General features: G+C 39.2%; 1 protein-coding gene across 1 annotated transcript in view; it reads right to left on the bottom strand.

Moving 5' to 3' along the window:
• Positions 1–19,916, bottom strand: part of thsd7aa (thrombospondin, type I, domain containing 7Aa) — a 129,668-nt gene that overhangs the window by 72,195 nt on the left and 37,557 nt on the right. The window contains exon 2 of the mRNA XM_084423264.1: positions 3,739–4,684. Coding sequence (XP_084279390.1) covers positions 3,739–4,684 — 946 coding nt within the window. The remainder of the gene's footprint in view (positions 1–3,738; positions 4,685–19,916) is intronic.

Below are 19,916 nucleotides of genomic sequence, written 5' to 3' on the forward strand. Positions count from 1 at the left end.
TAACTGTTGATGTGCTGTCCAGTTAACATAAGACCAGTCTTGGATAAGGAGGATGCTAATTATGTTGTTATCTTTAAAAAAAGAACGAAAAATTATTATTCAATTAATCCCATCCAATTATTGTAAAACACTATAGATATATGCAAAATGCCATAAAGATAATAATCTTAATACTGCTTACACTCTGACACTGCATCTCACCAGGAGTTTTCCTCATCCCTGTCCTTTCATTTATATTTCACTGCAGTCACTACAGATTGTGATTCAATTTAGATATGTATCAAACTATGACTTCAATGAATTTTAATTAAGAGGCATCAAAAGCATGCGACGGCTTGGCTTTGGGGGTTGTTATGATTGAGACTGTGGCTCTCACTGGAGCTCCTACATGACATATAAGCACAATCTCATTTGTCTTAATCAGTCAGATAAAGAAATCAGAGGCCTGGATGGTTCACAGATCACAGCGTTGGTGTCAAAGGCTGTTGAATTAAAACCAGAGGCTAATAATGATGTTTATTAAAACTAACATATTTTAATTTGGCACTTTCTTTTTGTTATATATTTTAAACATTTTTCCATGCCTTCATAATTATTTTTTTTAAATACCTTAACAGACCGGTATTAAAGCCAATACATCATTTGAGATCATGTGCCCATGAAAAAAACAGCAACAGCAGCATTATGCTACATTTTCCCAGAGCACAAATCAAGAGCCTAATCAAGTAACTAATAATTTTGGTTGACTGACATTTGCCACGGAATGAGGTCTGATTTTTGCTATCTTGTTCCTGACCTTGCCATTCCATACATTTGATCTGAGGTAGGACGCTGCATTAATGCGGTCATCAGAATCAGCTAAGCCTCTTTGGGGATTTCAGCCATCTGTGAAGTCAATGAGTAGCTCTAATGTACTGATCTGCCTGGGACAGTGTGCATCTCTCTCCCATCTTCCTGCGCTAATCCCATATACCAACAAATACAGGCAGATATGACATGTCCCCATTCTGACCCTAGAAGGGGAACCTAGGGTGAGCATGACAGAGAATGTTTTGCTTCTTAAAGCCTGTTAACAAAAAGGGGGTGTTGAAGGACATGTTGCTTTGCTAAATTTACTCTGAAAGTCTAAAGTTGCTTGCAGTGATATTCAAATTTCTCTTGACAATACCTCTTCAACTAAAGCAGATTAAATGTTTCACCATGTGAGACAGAATGAGGACATGCATTGGAGATCTGTGAGATTTCTCAATCAAACAGAACTTCAATAAAACATTCTCAGTGACAGGCTGAGCAAACATAATGGAAACCACTTGCCGCAAAAAGGCCATATTATAGGTTGCATAAAATAACTTGTATTGTTTAAAATTGATTGGAAAATGATGAGGGACATTTCTGGAGGAAAATGACCATTAAATCTTTGGTTTATGATGATGCAATTACATTCCGGGCAGGCAGTTAGTACTAGGGTGATGGAATGACGGGAAGGCAATGGGCTTGGGTCATCATATTGACATGAGAGGGATGCTCCATAAATGAGATTTCTCTCTCTAGTTAGCCTATTACTGACTGAATCTCAGAAACTTCCTCGAGGGAAACTCCACTGCAAGAACGGTTTAAAATTCCATTTATAATACTCCACAATCCCCAACAGAGAGGGAAATAATAACATGGGAGTCAGTCATGGCCTAATGGTTAGAGAGTAAAGGCCTGTTCACACCGGGACGAATTTCGCTTGCGATATTCGCCGACGTTTAACGCCTCGTGACTAAACAAAGGGCGCCAATGTGAATGTGCACACCGACGCGAAAAACGCCACGCGTAAAAGCGGCATTTTAAAAAAAACGCCTCGGGTTCGTTTTTTTGGTCTGACGCGCCGCGTCAAAAACTATCCGACCAATGAGATTGGCGCTTTTGCTCACGTGTCTGGAGCTTCTGAAGTTACAGTAAAACACAACTTGGGGGCGCTCAAACACAAAACGGTCTTGCCGAGCACACATACGTAACGGCGAAGAAAATATACGCCAAGTAGCGTCTACACTGCCGGGAAGAAATAAGACGAGGAAGATGCAAGGCAAGATGAATGTAGAGCTGCTGGTCTCGTTGGTGTCGGAACATAAAGAACTATATGACAAACGCGACAGCGGGGTATTTCTGTTTTACATCAAGCGCCATCTAATGTCAGGGAATGAATTTGCATGTTCACTCGGCTCGAAACTCGCTTCGGTGTGAACACAAAAAACGCGTTGAAAAACGCTGGCGAATAACGCGCGCCGATATTCGTCCCGGTGTTTACGGCCCTTAAGACTGGTAACCTGAATGTTGTGGGTTCAATTCTCAATACTTGCAGAAAATGACTGAGGTGCCCTTGAGCAAGGCACCTAACCCCCAAATCGCTCCCCGGCACCACAGCAAAAATGACTGCCCACTGCTCCGGGTGTGTGTATTCACTACTCACTATTCCTAATGTGTGTGCATTAACTTGGATGGGTTAAATGCAGAGGACAAAGTTCGAGTACGAGTTACCATACTCGGCCTTCACATGTCAATTTCACTTAGATTAAACGACCGTTACAATTTAGATTGCGGGCATGTCTATGACTAAACAACATAGGAATAGAAACATGCCACAGGTTAATATTAATAGCCCTCGGGATCTATTAGTTACTACATGGTTTTTCTGTGAAGCACCTTGTTAACTTTGCTAAAGCTGGAATGCAGAGAATATCAACAGATATCAACAAACAACTCGAGAGCACGTGTTAAAAATTAAGTATACATGTGCGGTGGTCTCTTGTTTTTTTAATGAAGTCTGTTTGTACTTTTGCCGTGTGTGTATGTGTGCGTGTGTGTAAAAAGCATGTTGTATGAAATGGAGTATGTGTTGGTGAATGCAGGCTTGACATATCCCTGTGGCCTAAAACAAGACATTAGTGTTGCCTCTGTGCTCTCTTCTACTTTCTCACACATGCACAGGGAGTCAGGGACAGAAGACTGACCAGCTTTAACACGATGAGGAGAGAAGAGCAGAAACACTGGAGGTGGGAAAGAGGCAGTGTTGACATAAGGTCAGTGAATCTGTACTTAAGCTCTCCCTTAAGAAAAAAAAAAAAAGATCACAGTTCTCTTCCCTGTGTTGATATATTTCTGTTAGGTCTAGGTAAAAATATAGATTTTCTGATTAATCTCAACCTTTCTTTTAATGATCCCACAGCACTCCATTTAATAATGTACAGAATGGGAAAAAACTGTAATCATATTTTACAATATTACTATTTTTACTGTATTTGTTATCAAATAAATGTAGCCTGTGATTATAAGATACTTCTTTTTTTTTTTTTTTTTTACAAATATGAATAACCCCAAACTTCTGAACAGCAGTGTATACATTTGTACACGATTAGCCAAGATAATTTATTTTATACATAAGCAAAATTGACACTGTAGCTAAACTATATCCAAATGAACTGAAATTAAGAAAAATCTAAATGCATCAGAAGCTTGTGAATCGGAACTGAATTAAAACATCTGTATTGGTACCCAGCCTTAGATCCTGTTTACATCTAACTGCCATTTCATTTAAAAACAATTGATAAAATGTTGATTGCAATAGCTTCTACTACGCTGCAAACCTAAGCTAATTCCCTGCACAGAATGAAGCCTCAAAAAGAACAACAACTTCATAACCAAACCAAACCGTGCATGAAGACACGAGGTGAAGAAGAAGAAGAAGAGGCTGACCTGAACTCCGCTGTGCTTCCGCTTCGGTGCACACACGTCACCTCCCGGGTCTGATAGCCCACCTGCAGGTCCCAGAACTTCAACCCCTGGCGGTTCTGACGATTCCTTGTCCTCTTATTTTTGATGAGCTCTCGGGTCTCAGGGTCCCTCATCTTCCCCTTCGCCCTCACCCTGTCCCTCACACGTTCTCCTTTGTTTTCCTTCACCTCCTTTTTCTCTTTGTTCTTGCGTCGTTTGCCCTGGCGCTCCTGCCTGGCTTGCCGGTCCCGTTTTGCTTTCCGTTCTCGTTTCGGCTCTCTGGCTTCTTGTGTTTCCCGTGCCTGTCGTATAGGTGAGATGGTACAGGGGCCCCAAGGTCCCACCCTCAGGCTGTGCAGGCTTTCATTGCCCTCACATTGGCCTGGCTGGCAGGTGCGGAACTCTGTGAGGTTGGGGCAAGCCGAACCGCCAAAAAGGGGCGGGGCTAGAACCAAACGCAAACGGTTCTGCAAACCCATCCCACAACTCTTGGAGCAGGACGTCCATGGGGAGAACTCGGACACCACACAGTCGCGTGGGCACGGGATAAGGCAGGCCTGCTCTAACCGTGGCTTGGGCTCAAAGTACTCGCAGATGGCATCTTCCGCAGACACGCCATCCGATTTGTGCACGCAGCCCACTTCCCGCGTCTGGATGCCCTCTTCGCCCCGAGTGCATACCGCTGGCCTTGGCACGCCTGCACTACGCATAGACACCGGCACACACTGGTTCCAGGCCCCTAGCTGCCAGTCGTACAGCTCTTTGTGCCAATCGCAAACCCGGAAGCAGCTCTGTTGGTTGCTGGGCCGCTCTGACTGCTGGCAGTTGGTGTGTAACGTGGTCCAGCCCTCGGAGTGGGCACACCATACTGCTCGGCTTTGACTTCCTCCTGGACCACACTCGTTCCCCATGCACCTACCCCATGGCCCTAAAAGAGATGAAGATGAAAGAGACAACTTTACAATTTAGCAAAGCAATAGAGTCAGTAGTCTTGAACAGATGTCTTGATTTGCACTCATGTTCAATATCCTGATCGCATCCTCTTACACTTCCTTTGCAAGTCATAATTAATGTCTGCAGCCTACATGCACTTAAGACATTAAATAGAGCTAAAAACAGGACATGAGCAGGAGGAGTCAAATACCCATTGCCTGAATCAATATTCCGCGATTCCCAGGGACTATAATTCAAAACACTCTAGGGAAGTGCAGTAGTGAAGACAAGCTGATTTTACTGATGGATTTCACAGCATGCCAGAAACATATTTGTGGTCACAGGGAGAAGAAAGAAAGATTGACATTAGATTAACATTGTTTTAAAAATAAATATTTTTCATGAAATATTAAAATGTGGATATTGATAAGAATATTTATAAAATAAAATAAAATAAAATACATTAATAAAAATAATAAGTGCACAAATTTGACCTTTATAAGTACCTTAGCTTGTAACAGGGGCAGTATTCTTAATGGGACAACTTTGGACATTATCTACCCATAAAATGTGCATATTAGTACCGTAGAGTAATAATGAGTACCCACATTTAAGTAAGCAATATAAGTAAGCATTGCTATTTTTTCAACAAAATACATTTTTAATTTGAAAACTTGCGACATCTGACAACTAATCCCATCTGCCACTGTTAGTGCTGGTATTTTGTTGGACAGTGGATAGATACATAGAATAGTAACTGACTATTAAAATATTAAAGTAACAGCCTTAAACCTCTCAATGGAAGCAATGGAAGTACACAGTCTGAAGCAGTAAATAAAAGTGAGCTGACAGATGTTCAGTTTGACAATTTGCTGAGGTCACAGCTATGAAGAAAAAAAAAAATATATACTGTACCAAGTGATGAAATGTTATATTGAATCTCTATTTTCATATTTTTAATTTCCATGATCGTTTGTAACCGTCCCCCTAAGGTCATTTCATTTGATGATCTCACAAATAATATTTTTTAAAAAGCTCTCTGACTACATTATTTCATTGTATGTTCTGATATCTTTCATAGAAAGTGCCTGGGTGGGTACTTTATAAGACAGGGTAAAGGGGTGATTTATTTCAGGGAAATGAAGGCCATTTGAAGCCCTGCTTTATGACTCCACTTGATAAAGACGAGATAGTACGATGTAAATGTCAACGGAAGAAGCAGTGTGCTGAATTAGCCTACAGCTGCAACCACAAGGACCAGGTCAATACAGATCGATACCGACCACAAGAAACCACTTCGGATACAATAGACAGAGCCACCACAAACTGAATGACCTCAAATGCCAGAAAAAGATATGTATACGCTGCATGTTCTCACATGTGCTCTTTTTCCCCACAGTTCCAAATTCAAGCTTCTGATTTAATAAAAAAAAAACTAGTGGTGAGTAATTTCTGACTTATTCCACATGCAGTTTGTCACATGGTAAGCCACTGTAAACTCCAATTTTCTGGGGAAATCAAGAGCAATTTGATTTTGAAAGCAAGAAGGAAGATTAAAATTCCAAACAAGTGAACAAGCTTAAGTTAAACTCAATCTATAGCATCTGAATCACAATGTTGATTACTAATCAAAATTTACAATATTTACCTCACATTTTTTTCTCAAAGTGTCCTTATTATGCTATTTTAGGTCTCCTGCAATAGGTTTACATGCATCCAAGGTAGAAAACAAACAAACAAACAAAAAAATAAATTACTTTTCTCATAATATACATTGCAGCATCATCCTTTTTTCCTCACAGTCTGAAATGGTTAGATCAAGGATGCAGTCTCTCCAAGCCCCTTTCCGAGAGCCTATTCTGCTCTGATTGGTCAGATGGCTCAGTCTGTTGTGATTGGTCTACCCCTTACAGCACGTGTCGGAAACGAAGCACCCATTACCATATCTGAATTTCGGCTCCGGAGGCTTCCTCGGCAATTGATACAAAGTGATATGAACAGTAACGTTTGTGTTGGTTTTACCGTATCAATTCGAGCATAAAACAAAAAACAAAAACATAAATCTGGGTTACAGTGAGGCACTTACAATGGAAGTGAATGGAGCCAATCAAAAAACTTTAAATAGTCATTGTTTCAATAGTATAGTCACAAGGCGTAAACAATATGCATGTTAACATATATTATTTTCATATTTCTTCTTTTAAATCCTTCATAAATTCACCCCTTTACTTCCATTGTAAGTGCTTAAGTTCCCAACCCGTGTTCGTTGCGCACATTTCCACTGCAAAAAAGGGGGACAGCGGAGAAATGCTGAGCAGTCTTGCTGAGCAATGTAATAACATTGCACTACATTTCTCTTTGAATATAAATATATAAAACTGTGTGTGCGAGCGGAATCCATCATGTGAGAGAGTGAGTGATTCAACGGTTTTAGATTCTATATATCTCCAAAAAGAACAGATGAGAGTCCCGGAAGTTTATGCGAGCTGCCGGTTCGCTAGAATCCCTTCTGGTACTGTGAACAGCAAACCAGAAGTGACACACTGCATGCAAAAACACTGTGACATGCCCTCTTTGATTTTAGACTGGTTATAGTAAGATAAACAACACAGAGCAGCGCTATGTCACGGCTCATTCCTCACGTCTGTGGAAACACGTGGCCGGTTCATGACAAGCTCCAGTTTGCCTGGCCGAGAACAAGCTCTGGCTCAGGGGTAAGTGTAAACTAAATTTTTGTGGTTTTTTCAAAAAAAAAATTTGTGGTAATCAACATCATGCCACAAATGCTGCAGATTGAGAATGTACTGTTGTATTGAACTTGGAGAACTCCATTAACCAGAGCTACTATCTCACAAACAACTGCAAGTGTTTGTTGGGGAGGCATAATGGACCTCCCCAGAGAGAGCAGGCAAGAGCTTCTTCATTCACAACGCCTGAAGCTGCAGGTGCTCAGAATAATTTATGAGCATGTCACAGGGTGATGTGGTCATCTACAGGCCAGGGGACACCAGGGGAACTCACAGCAGAACACCATGCTGGAATGAGCGGCACATCACAGAAGCATGATATAGTCATGCCCGCAAATTCTAGGAGCGACGGAAGATGGCAAATTCATTTCCATTCGTAAAGGTTACCGTGGATGTGGTATATTTAATGAAAAGAAATGGAAAAGGCAGGGATGTGGGAGTGAAAAAAGGAAAAGTAAATGGGTAAAAAGCAGAAAAGATAAAAGAGGGAGATGGAAAGAGGTTTGTGGTAGATAAAACTCCTTTGTTTGTAGGCCACAGCTCCAGCTGTTAGATTTACAGCCGCAGGGCAACAGTAAAAGAGCTCATCAATTTCCCTGTCTGTTCATCCACCTGCCACTCACTGACTTTATTATCTGCTATCACACACACGCGGTCCACATATACGCACATATACCCAAATATTGCTCAACAACTGGCGTTAACAGATGCAAAAAACTTTTTCAGTTAAATGCAACTATACATTTCTGAAAATTCATAAAGCGGATTAGAGTTGTTGTTCTGAATATAGGCTGCCGCAGATCATTTGAGCCATGCTGATATCCAGACACACAGCGTGATTGCGAGTGTGACTTTGCTTTTCACAACAATTCAATAAAGAAGTAACTTAAAATTTAGCCAGATATTGCTATTTACTTTTTTTCAACTTGCATTTGTTTTTGCTCCACAAACAAAGATAGATCCGAGATAAGCCAAAGAATGTACATCTCTGAGCAACACACTTAGCGGCTTTACTGAATGAATCAGTGTTGGATGAACTGAACGAGTTTGTTTAATGAATGATGCAATGAATCAATCATAAAGACAGGTTTCGTTCCTGAGTGAATTTGGATTTTTGACTGAATCTGTTGAGTGAATGAATCAATAATTCACCCATAAAGACATGTTTCATTCTGAATATGTGTATTTGCCTGAATTGATTGAGTGAATGATTTGGTGATTGACTCATAAAGATGTGTTTCGTTTTGGATGATTAATAAATCAAAAGAAGCTTTTTTTCATAGCAATTACATTTATTACAAACATTTTCCCATGTGAGCAAGAAATCCATTTTACAATAAATGTAGGTTTTAATTTTTACTCAAACACAGATTCTCAAATGGCATTCATTAGTTCAGTGGAACTATTATGGAGGAAAAGGTTAAGAGACATGTTTCTCACAGATATAATTATGTACAGTAGTCAACTCTTTGAGGATGAGAAGTTGGAGGAGAATACGAGAAAGATTGATGGAGAAAGAGAGACTGCGTTTTTGTAAAATAATTTCTCTTTTGCATCCTCTCCACATTCCCAATTTGGTACTTCCTGTGGTGCCAGGTGGGCAAGCTAAAGCTGGCATTTACCAGGGAAATGTAAAACAGCATGAAATGTTGCTCCATACCAGCTTGGCTGGATACAGAGGCTTTGGAAAATGGGAGCATGCTGGGAAGATACTCGGCATTCATACGCTTCAGACACCCACATGATGAAGAACCAGGAAAAGCCCGGGAAAAGGTCACGCATTTCAACCGCTGACTATTGTTTAGATCTGCAAGATTACAAAGCCAAAATGTTATTCCATTAAAATGCATGATATTTGCTGTCAGAGGGGGAAAAAAGACATAATTCTCTGCAGTCTTTTATCAGACTCAGTCTAAGTCAGCGGTGAGAATCACTGTCGAATGAGGACAGGCGGTTTTATCTATAACCCACAGAGAAATATTGAAGTTGTGCTGATAACTAATAATATCATGAACAGCTCACACGCTCACCTACACATTAATATCAAGATATCCGCTACACCCGAGACAACCAAAGGAGTCATAAATCTTTTATCCCTTTTTCTTATTCATGTCAAATTACTTTTTTGATCACAGTAGACACACTAATGCTTTTCCAGAGCTTGCTGCAGCTTCTGTTGGCCACAAATCCCTCTACAGAGTCTTCTGGATTTGCCTGTTTTCCTTTTGCTGGTTGAATGATAGATGGGTATAGATCATTTTTATGGTTGTAGAGTGATACAGTGTCAGTCAGAGGGATTTCACTGATTTTACAATGTTGCTAACAGACACATGCTAATCGGATGCTAAAGTAAGGACCAAGGAGCGAAGATGTTTGAAACGCAATAATCTCATACTCATATTCGTCTCCTTCAAGGATGTATTGAGTCACAAAGTGACCCAGATTACATTTTTTATTGCTCAGATGTTGCTCTTTTATATCTCAGGAGACTTAATAGAATTCTCATTGTTGTTTCTCGTAGGTAACAATTTTGTCCTGGATGTTTCCCATAAAATCCCAGATAAAAGTACACAGATCAGACCATTTTTACATACAGTAAGAGTAAAATATCGTATGTAAAAAAAAAAAAATTGTGTGTGTGTCCTCAGAGTGCCCTCATACATAAGCGTGTTTTGGTGAAATTTGGTGAAAATATCTCATTTCGTTTAAAAGTTATAGACGTATATATATATATATATATATATATATATATATATATATATATATATATATATGAGCAGATATTTTGTAAAAAAAAAATTATTATTATTATTTTGCCACTTACTATACTTTTTTTACATTTGCCCATTAGCATATTGGCAACGACCTATGTTTTCGATTTTCCTATGGTGGTTTTATCTCGATCAGACTAACGGTTTCGAATATATTCTCAAAAGTTGTTTAAACGCTAAATCACAACGTTGCACAAACCATAAAGCGAAACCTAGCATGTTTGGTATCGTTGGACTCTGCAAGGATTTAGGAATCTAAGAAGATGACTCAAGTGAAAATAAGTAAACCAAATTCAAAATTATAAGTATGTGAGTATTTGAGTTTACCACTAGGTGGCACTGGCTCGAAACTTTTCAGGCTTCTTCACGAGATCGTGCCGATGACCGATACCAAGTCTCGTAACGCAAACTTCAAAATGGCCGACGCCCAAAATGGCCATATACACTTAAATGATATACTTAAATATATAATGTATTATAAATATAATAATTTTATTGCACCTGACTACATTAAGTTGCACCATCAAAATATGTGTTTACCGTTTAGATTATGCAGGGGAAAAAGATAATTGATTTTAGCCATTGACCTCTTGGCAAATCTCAGCACAGAGTGAGACTTTGTTGACACAAAAATCTCAATCATTGCTGTATAGGTATTTAAGAGATCTCATCTTTGATATTTATTTCCTACAGTGATTTGTGTCTTTCTCAACAGTGTCATTCATAGACTCTTCCTTCTTCAGCTGTAGGAATCCAAACCCGCTGGGTTTGATTAATCATGCAATGTCACTTAGAGGTTAACCACTGAAGCCCTGCTGCTTTATCTATCTGCTTTTATCCATTCACCAATTGAGGAACAAAATGCTCAACAACCAACTCCAAAACGTTCAAATACGGGACAAAACAAAAGTCCATCGAAAAGGAATATACATTCAATAAATGATGCAAGTTACTAAGTGTTTGTGTATCTGCATTTGTCTTGTTAAAGGACATTCCTCTCAAAATGAGTAAACGGTTCTCAGTCCAGACTGAGCTCGGTAAAGGCACTTTGGAGAGGAAGAAAGTGCCTCTTGTAAAATGTAAATCTTGAATTTAAGCTAGATTCCTCTATTGAAAATGAGTAATGACAAAACAGTTCAAAACAGTTATTCTGAGACAATTTGTTAAGAGTAAGATAAGCAATATTAGTAATTTAAAATGACTTGTTTCTCTTTCATAAAAGCTCTCTGAGCAGTAGGTGCTTTGCTATTAGTATGAAACATTACATGCTTCATTTAGGATGTCGTGCAACATTGCATAGAGCCTGTGAAAGCTCATACTGAGAGTACATACTACTGAGAATATGGTCTTTTAAGCATCATCAACTGCACAAATTTTTGAGCGAACTATCCTTTTAAACCCGACTTTGAGCTGTGCTGTTGACTCTTTATACCCCAGTTAACTACATCTACTTGTGTACACACTACACACACCCTTATGCTCACCAAAAAACAACTTTTCACTCTAAGGGTCAGAAATAATGGTTCAGTTTGAAAAAGCTGAATCAACGCTAGAAAATGGGTATGAGCTTCACAATATCAAGAACATGCTCTCATAAATCATTGTAAGGACGTAGAAAAAAAAATACAATAACTGAATTTCGAGGGGTTGCATGAGTGAATCTGAGCAGTGTATTCAGTCTCTGGAAAATATGCCCACTTCACTCAGAGATGGGATTCCTACCCCCTGCTGAATGTCATCTATAACACACAGACTTCCACACATTTATCATTCACCACTGAGCATGTGTGTGTATGTATGTGACAAGGAAGAATTGTGTCCATATAACCTCACACAGAGAGGTGGTATGACCACCTGCTTGAACTGTCAGTGAAGGGCTATTGGCTACCTTTCAAAAATGACGAATAGAGTTCTATAGACAAAAGTTCTATAGGCTTTTGTCAATCAAAAATTGACGGATAGTTCACCCAAACATTATGTCATCATGTACTCACTCCAATGTCGTACCAAACCTGAATGATTTTCTTCTGCAGAACACAAAAGTAACCAAACGGTTTTGGTGACTATTGAAAAAACACTGAGACATTTCTCAAAATATCTTCTTTAATGTTCCACATTTTTGGGTGAACTATCCCTTTAAAGAAATATAAGATACACATACTGTAGACATTAGGGATGTCCCGATACCACTTTTTGTAGAACGAGTCCGATACCGATACTGTAATTTTTGGTACTCGCCGATACCGATACCGTAACCGATACCTGAATTTTCACTGCATTTGTAATTTTTAAGTGTATTAGTAGATAAACCAAAAGATTATAAATCATATTAGTTGGCTTAATTTGTTCATCAAATATATATATTTCTTTCAGTTATTTTCATGCTTAATTAAGCCTGCTAAAATGCATATGAGCTTCTGTAAGCCTACTGTCACTGTTCATTCTATTGCTCTATCATATTTTATCTTTCATTTAATAGCACAGCACATATTTAGAGCTGCTTCAGCAGGGCTCAGTGCTGAGGATTGGGTCAGCGGTTCAAATGTTTGTCAAAACCAGTGAAATATCAATTATTTAATCCAATTTTGATACTACAACAAAAACTAGCAGCCTAATTAATGTGAATTTAAAACAAGTAAGCAGTCAGTAACAAAATAAAAACAAACAATTGAATTACAAATAGGACAAATATATACAATAGAACAAAGAAAGGCTACAAATGAAATAAACTGTTTTTAGAGTTTTTCGGGTAGATCTAACAGGTACAGAAATTTGAATAAGTAGGCTAATCAAATGTGAAAAAAAGCATATTCATTACTGTATGAATTATATATAGATGGATATTTTTCTAAAGTTGAAAAGGGTAGCCTATTTAGTCAAGAGCAGTAAGTAATTTCTTTGTCCTTTGTTTGATTAACATTAAAACACAGAAGCAGGTTTATCAAACTGCTGCCCCTTTAAGACCGAGCGCACGGACCGCATTTGAACATGCTACGTTCATTTGAGATATAACCGACTTTGTTTACTATAGGATACTCACCAAGACGGGCGTTATTACATAGTTGTGTGTGAATAGGCCTATTCGTCCGTACAAGCGCAAGACGTGAAAGACAATTTAATTCAGTATTCGCGCGCTGAGACGCTGGTTTGAGGGGCGCGCGCTTCTGATGTTTGCATTCATGAAACTTCTTGACCTCTGCACACGTCCTGTAATAATGTAGGGAACCACTCGTTATACTTCAGTCAGGTAACAGTTCATGTTTTACTTTACTTACATATACGATTTAGTTTTCATCCGAATAACGTGCTGAGTGAACGATCAGCAATCAAGAGCATTCAACAGAAGTGCGTGCGCTCTCTGTCTCTCTCTCTGCCTCTCTCTCTCCTCAGTTAACGTTAATAAGCTACATGCCTCGTTTAATTTCGTTGCCATTGACATCGGACTGAACAAACTTTCCACTGTTGTCTGTTTAAAGGGATGTGCTCTGCTCGACCAGCTCCTGCGTCTATGACTCAGTTCACCTCGACAAAGTTTCGTTTCGCAAAATGTACGTGGTATCGGTGCGTGGTATCGGCGAATTTTTATGAGTACGAGTACGAGTATATGAGGACAGTATCGGCCCGATCCCCGATGCCAGTATCGGTATCGGGCCATCCCTAGTAGACATTACTACTGAAAGGAAGTAATTGTTGAGTATGAAGTACTATTAACATACTATGGAAGTTTGTTGCGACCATATAATTATAATAATTCAGAAAATGTAATAGTAGCAACTTTTTTTTTGAGTTTCACGCAATTCACTTCTTTCTCAGAATTTTCAGTTCATATCTTGCAATTTGTACTTAATAACTCACAATTGCAAGTTCATATCTCCCAAACCAAAAAAGTCTCGCAATTCAGATAAAGTTCTGAATTGAGAGTTATAAACTCTGAATTGAGAGATTCGTATTTGTCGTATTTGTAAAAAATTATATATTTTTTATTCCATGACAGAAACAAGCTTGCATAACATACAGTATAAAGTCAGGTACACAGTATATGTGATATTGTCCATTATTTTAGGTTTGAAATACATTTTTGGTTTTATTTATTGAATGAAAAAGGAAAGTAAGAAGGAAAAAAGGAATAATGAGCTGCTTTATTGACGACTTTCCGCATTTAAAGGGGAACTATGCAGGTTTTTTAGCTTAATTTACAGCTTCGGAGTCATTGGAATGGTTATATGACTTTTTTCGGGTTGAATGGTGGTCTTCTCGCACCCCCCTAACGCCTGTGAGCGGAAAAACCACCCTTGCAACTTAGGGCCGGCGGGCCAAGTATCGTGTGATATCAGGTCTCGCGATGTAACGAATTGCTTTACGGCACTGCACACATACACTATCTAAACATTTATATGCTAGCCTTCTGTGTATCATACATACATCAGTGGACATGGCTCCGTGCGTTCGCCGGCTTCTTTGAAAACAAATGCACATGACCAGAGCGAGAAGATGGGAGTGGGGGGTGAGTCGCCAACGAGTTTTGACGACAGTGTTGTCAAATATATATTCCGAAGCTGTAGGGGGAGCTCTATAGAGAAACCCACGGGCAAAAAACGAAGAAATTGCCACAACTGCATAGCGCTGCTTTAAAAACACTGTTTGGGTGTTTACATGAGATAATACATTTCACTGTATCTGTACCTTACAACATACCGTCTGATGTTCATTCATGTTGTTTTTTAACTGCTTGTGCCTCTTGGTCTGATATTTTATAATTTAATGCTATTCGTTTTAAAGTGTGGCTTAAGTGTCTAAATATTTTGTGAGGCCACTCCGAATTAAATGTAAATTACTCCACCAAACACGCACACAAACAGATCCAAACAAACCGTCTCAGAGCAATTCCCCTGCCATATTAGTTACACATTGTTATTTTGCAAACCCTCAGAAGAACTCTGTTTGCTCTCCAGCCATGAGTCAGCCAGAGACAGCCACAAAGAGGCCGGTGAGACACACAACTGACACCAGATCTCGGGGTGGAGGTCTGTGCCCGTCAGCTGTAGGGAACTGGCCACATCCTCCCTTTGTCCCTGAAAGAACAGTGGTATTCTGTATACTGTGAACTCACAATAGAGAAGCACCTAAATCTGGACGGGTGTGACGGCGTGCCTGGTCAGGGCTTCAGCTGCCTACGCACAAAAATACTGCATGGCACAAAGGATCCTTTTTTGGCTCTTCTATCCAAACACACCCACAGACAAACGCTGCAAAATCCATGTTTTGGATTCAGTATGTTTTTTCTTGTTTTCTTTATAACAAATCTAGTCCTAGATCAAAATACATTTAGTCAATTTTTATTATTTAAATGATTTGCCCAAAACTATGGAAGCCCGTTTCAGCCTCAGTTCAGTAAAAAAAATTTTTTTTATATATAATAATAATAATATTATTATATACATACATGCATATATATATATATATATACACATACATATACACATACATACATATATACATATATATATATATATATATATATATATATACACACATACATATACACATACATACATATATATATATGTGTGTGTGTGTGTGTGTGTGTGTGTGTGTGTGTGTGTGTGCAATTGCAAGTTGCAATAGATTTTTACTGGAGAACAAGACAAAAAAATTAATACACATCTTTCTTTGTTCTTTACGTGCTCTCCATTTAAAGTTAAGTCCCAAGCTACACAGTGTTCATTACAAACAGCTGCTGTTCTCTAATTCTAACAGAAGAATAATCAAATCTTGGATGGGTAATTAAAAAGAGGCTTGCTGCAAGACGATTACGAGGCAGTTGGGCTCTTGAGGAGACAACACTTTAGCTGCTCTACCGAGGCATGATTTATTTGCGATCATATGTTGAGTACCTTCAAAATGTTCTGAGATGATCTACATCAATGCCTGTGTACACTGAACCTGTGGCAGGTTCAAACAAAGATTTTTCAAATGAAAAAAAAAATACTTATAAATTGATTCTTCCAGCATTTGATCTTAATGAGATGTGAGATCATAGTGATATGTGAAACAATATCTAGTTTTTTTTTTTTTTTTTTAATGACCATGCACTTTATTTTATTCCATCTTCTAGCATTCGGAGGTCACTTCAAGATACAGTGGGTTTCAAAGATCTGAGCCAGTCAATGATGTTAAACATCACAACACAGAGTAAAATATTTAGTGGGCGGCTGCGAATAGTAGCCTTATCAAAGCAGACATGTATACACTATGACAGGAGGAAAAGCAAGAGAAGGAGAAACTGCAAATAAATACGGACAGAGATGCAGAGCAAACGAAAGGGAAGTGTAAAGGAAATCTTTCAGGATGTATGCGCTTCAGATTAATGACATTAGTCAGAGTACAGAGCAGGGGGCGGAGGGGTTTACATGATTGGATTTGGCTCTGATAAAAACGAGAAAGGAGTAGAGAGAGAGAGGAAAAAGAGCGATGGAGACCACAGGGGTCACGCCTGCCAGGATGTGGCCGTGTGGAGGGGGTAGAGTCAGAGGGTTTGTGGGCACCACAACGCTGCTTTGATTAACATCATGTTCACGTCACATTAACATACACTGTAATCCACCCTTGGAAATAAACCCTCCTTTTCAACTTCATCCCCTGTTTCAGTCTGAACGAGGGAAACAAAAGGGGAAAATTGAGTCGAATCAACTTAATTGCATAATTAAACAATCAATTTATTCTCCTTCTAAGACAACGAAACAACAACAGTTAAGAAGGACCTATTTTGCCCTTTTACAAAGTCTTGATTTTGTTATTGGGGTCTACTAGAAGAGGTTTTCATCATGCTTGAATGTTCAAAAAAAATTTTTTTTTACATTGTTGCAGCACTTCTCTTCCCAGTCTGTCAGTAATGACAATAATGGTCTGTTTAGTTCCTGTCTCTATGAAGCCCCTCCTTCCAAAAAGCGCAATGTGCTCTTGATCAGTGTGTTGTGATTGGTCAACGGCTTTGAGCGTGTTTCGGAAATGCCACACACAATACCATAACCGCGTTAAATACGGCAGGAAAATACAGTATCTTTTCAACATAAGGACAACACACTACTAACGCAACTCAACCAGGCCGCGCCCTGTTTATTTTGTGTATGCCTCGGGCGGGAATCATTTAAAGTGCCCCTATTATGGATTTTTGAAAATGACCTTTCATGTAGTCTGTAACACAGCTCTAAGTGAATGAAAACATCCTGCAAAGTTTTAAATCTGAAAGTGCACCGTATATAAAGTTATTGTCTTTCAAAAGTAAGAGTCGACTCTGAGTCAATGAAATGAATCATTTTTCAAACGAGTCATAAGCCGTTTCGTTGTGATGTCAAGACGAAACACTAGCATATTGCCCACCCACTTATTGCGCGCGCAGACACCAGGGAAAACTTGAACCTCAAATCAGCAGCTCATTCCTGTGGATACTGGACAGCATCATGTCGAGAAGACGCTGTGCTCTACAATGTGAAGGTAAAGCCAGTTTTTTTTCACTGCCCAAGGAGCAGCATGTGAAGAATCAGTGGTCAAAATTCATCTTTACCATGATATCACAGCAGTATAATCCTAAACTTTTGCTGTGTTCCCTTTATTTCACTGACGACTGCTTTTCAAATCTCAGAGTTCAATGCAGGATTCGCAAACCGCTTGCTCTTGAAAGATGGTGTTCAAAATACTTAGTTTTGAGTTTTATATTGTGTAGGTCTCCTGCTAACTGGTTAACTCACATTATTACTGTCTTACTGAAATACTTCTGCTAATCAGTTGTGGGCCACTATTGCCTAAAACTGTGTCTATTAATGCAGATTGTCTGTCATTCTCACTACTTTGAGGAAAGATTAAGCATGGAGCAAGATTTGTTTAACCAACGTTTATGTTACATCAGTCATTCATGCTAGAGCTCGGCTAATGTATGCACTGTTATTGATACAGTTCTCACATGTTCACCGCAATAAATTAGAAAAATACTCATTAAAAAAATAAGTACAAGTAAAATAATCGGTTTGTTGATGGACATGCACTTGTTAATGCTGATGGTGAGGAAATACAGTTGCAACATCTCATAATGTATACCTCAAACTGAGTAGTGTATCACTGAGAAACGTCCTGCTTGATTCGTCCTTGCGATGGAGGTTCGGGTTGAATAACTAGTTCTTCCAGTGTTTCATCATTGGACTCACGCTCAAATTGATATGGTAAAATCAACGTCATTGTTCATTTCTGTGTTTAGTTTACGGTGTAGGAAGCCTCAGGACAGCTGACGCTGTTATGGCAATGGGCTTTTTTGTTTTCGAAGCGTGCGCTGTACGCGGTAAACCAATCACAACAGACTGAACTGTCTGGCCAATCAGAGCAGAGTAGTTCACGAGTTCACATGTTAATGAAATCTGATGTAATATTAAAATGCGTATTTGGCTTGCTGTCCGGGGGGATGGCTCCGAGCTCGGAATTCAGCCCGACCCCAGAGTACTCCCCCCTATAAATGTATAGATCATAGGTATCTATGAGCAGACCCAGCCGAATGTGAGGTGATGGGGTGGTGGCGGGATGCTGAGAAATTAGTCATGAGACAGGAGGTAAGGGAAGGCTTTATTTATACTGGCTATTTCTTGTGCTGATTGGATGATTACCTGAACATGCTCCTCCCGAACTTTGTTACATAAAACTTCATCTCGCGGAAAGGCGGGATTTAGAGGGATTGATTCATCTGACGAGTCGTTTGAGAATCACTGAAAATGTGGTGATGTGCAAATGTATATTATGAGAAAATTAAACAGTTTTTTTACCTTTGATGCATGTAAACCTGTTGTAGGAGACTCCAAAACAACATTAGGAAACTTTAAAATAGCATAATAGGGGCACTTTAAATGAGGAATATTGTGATGTGTTCATTCCTGGAAAATACAATTCAGAAACAGTGCTTACTAATATAGAGAATAACTCCGTTTGGAGACAAAAAAAAAAAAAAAAAACACTAAAAGTTGAAAACATATGCCCTTCCTAACTGATGAAGTTCTTGTCCAGGCCCTTGTCATTTCTAGACTGCAATACTCTTCTGGCTGGACTTCCATTGTGTGCAATCAAACCTCTACGATCCAGAAAGCAGCAGGAAGACCAGTCTTCAATGACCTCAAGAGAACCCACGTCACACCTCTGTTTCTCTCTCTGCACTGGCTACCATTTACGGATCACATCAAGTTCAACACATTGATGCTTGCATATAGAACAGCCACGGGCTCTGCACCCTCCCACCTCCACCTGCTTTTATGAGTCTACATCCACTCCAGAAGCCTGAGGTCGGTAAGTGAGCAACGCCTTGTGTTACCCTCACTGAGAGGCACAAAATCAATTTCCAGAACATTTTCGATTTGGGAATCTTCCCAACCCTATCCGGAACGCAGGGTCTCTGACAATATTCAAGAAACAGCTCAAAACTCATCTCTTCTGTCAGCACAGAAAATGATGATGAATTGCCTGTATTCCTCATTTGTAAGTCGCTTTGGATAAAAGCATCTGCTAAATTAATAAAAGTAAAAGTAAAAAAAAGAGTCATAGGTCGTCTTTAATTGCGGGCCTTGTTCTATTTGGCTGTGGCAAATTCATTAGTCCTGAGTTTATTGTTTGGAATGCGGATTTGTGTTGGGCAAATACTAATATTGCAATAGTATTTTTGCTGTATGTGTGTGTG

This window comes from Rutilus rutilus (genome assembly GCF_951802725.1).
Source record: "Rutilus rutilus genome assembly, chromosome: 11".
Taxonomy (NCBI): domain Eukaryota; kingdom Metazoa; phylum Chordata; class Actinopteri; order Cypriniformes; family Leuciscidae; genus Rutilus; species Rutilus rutilus.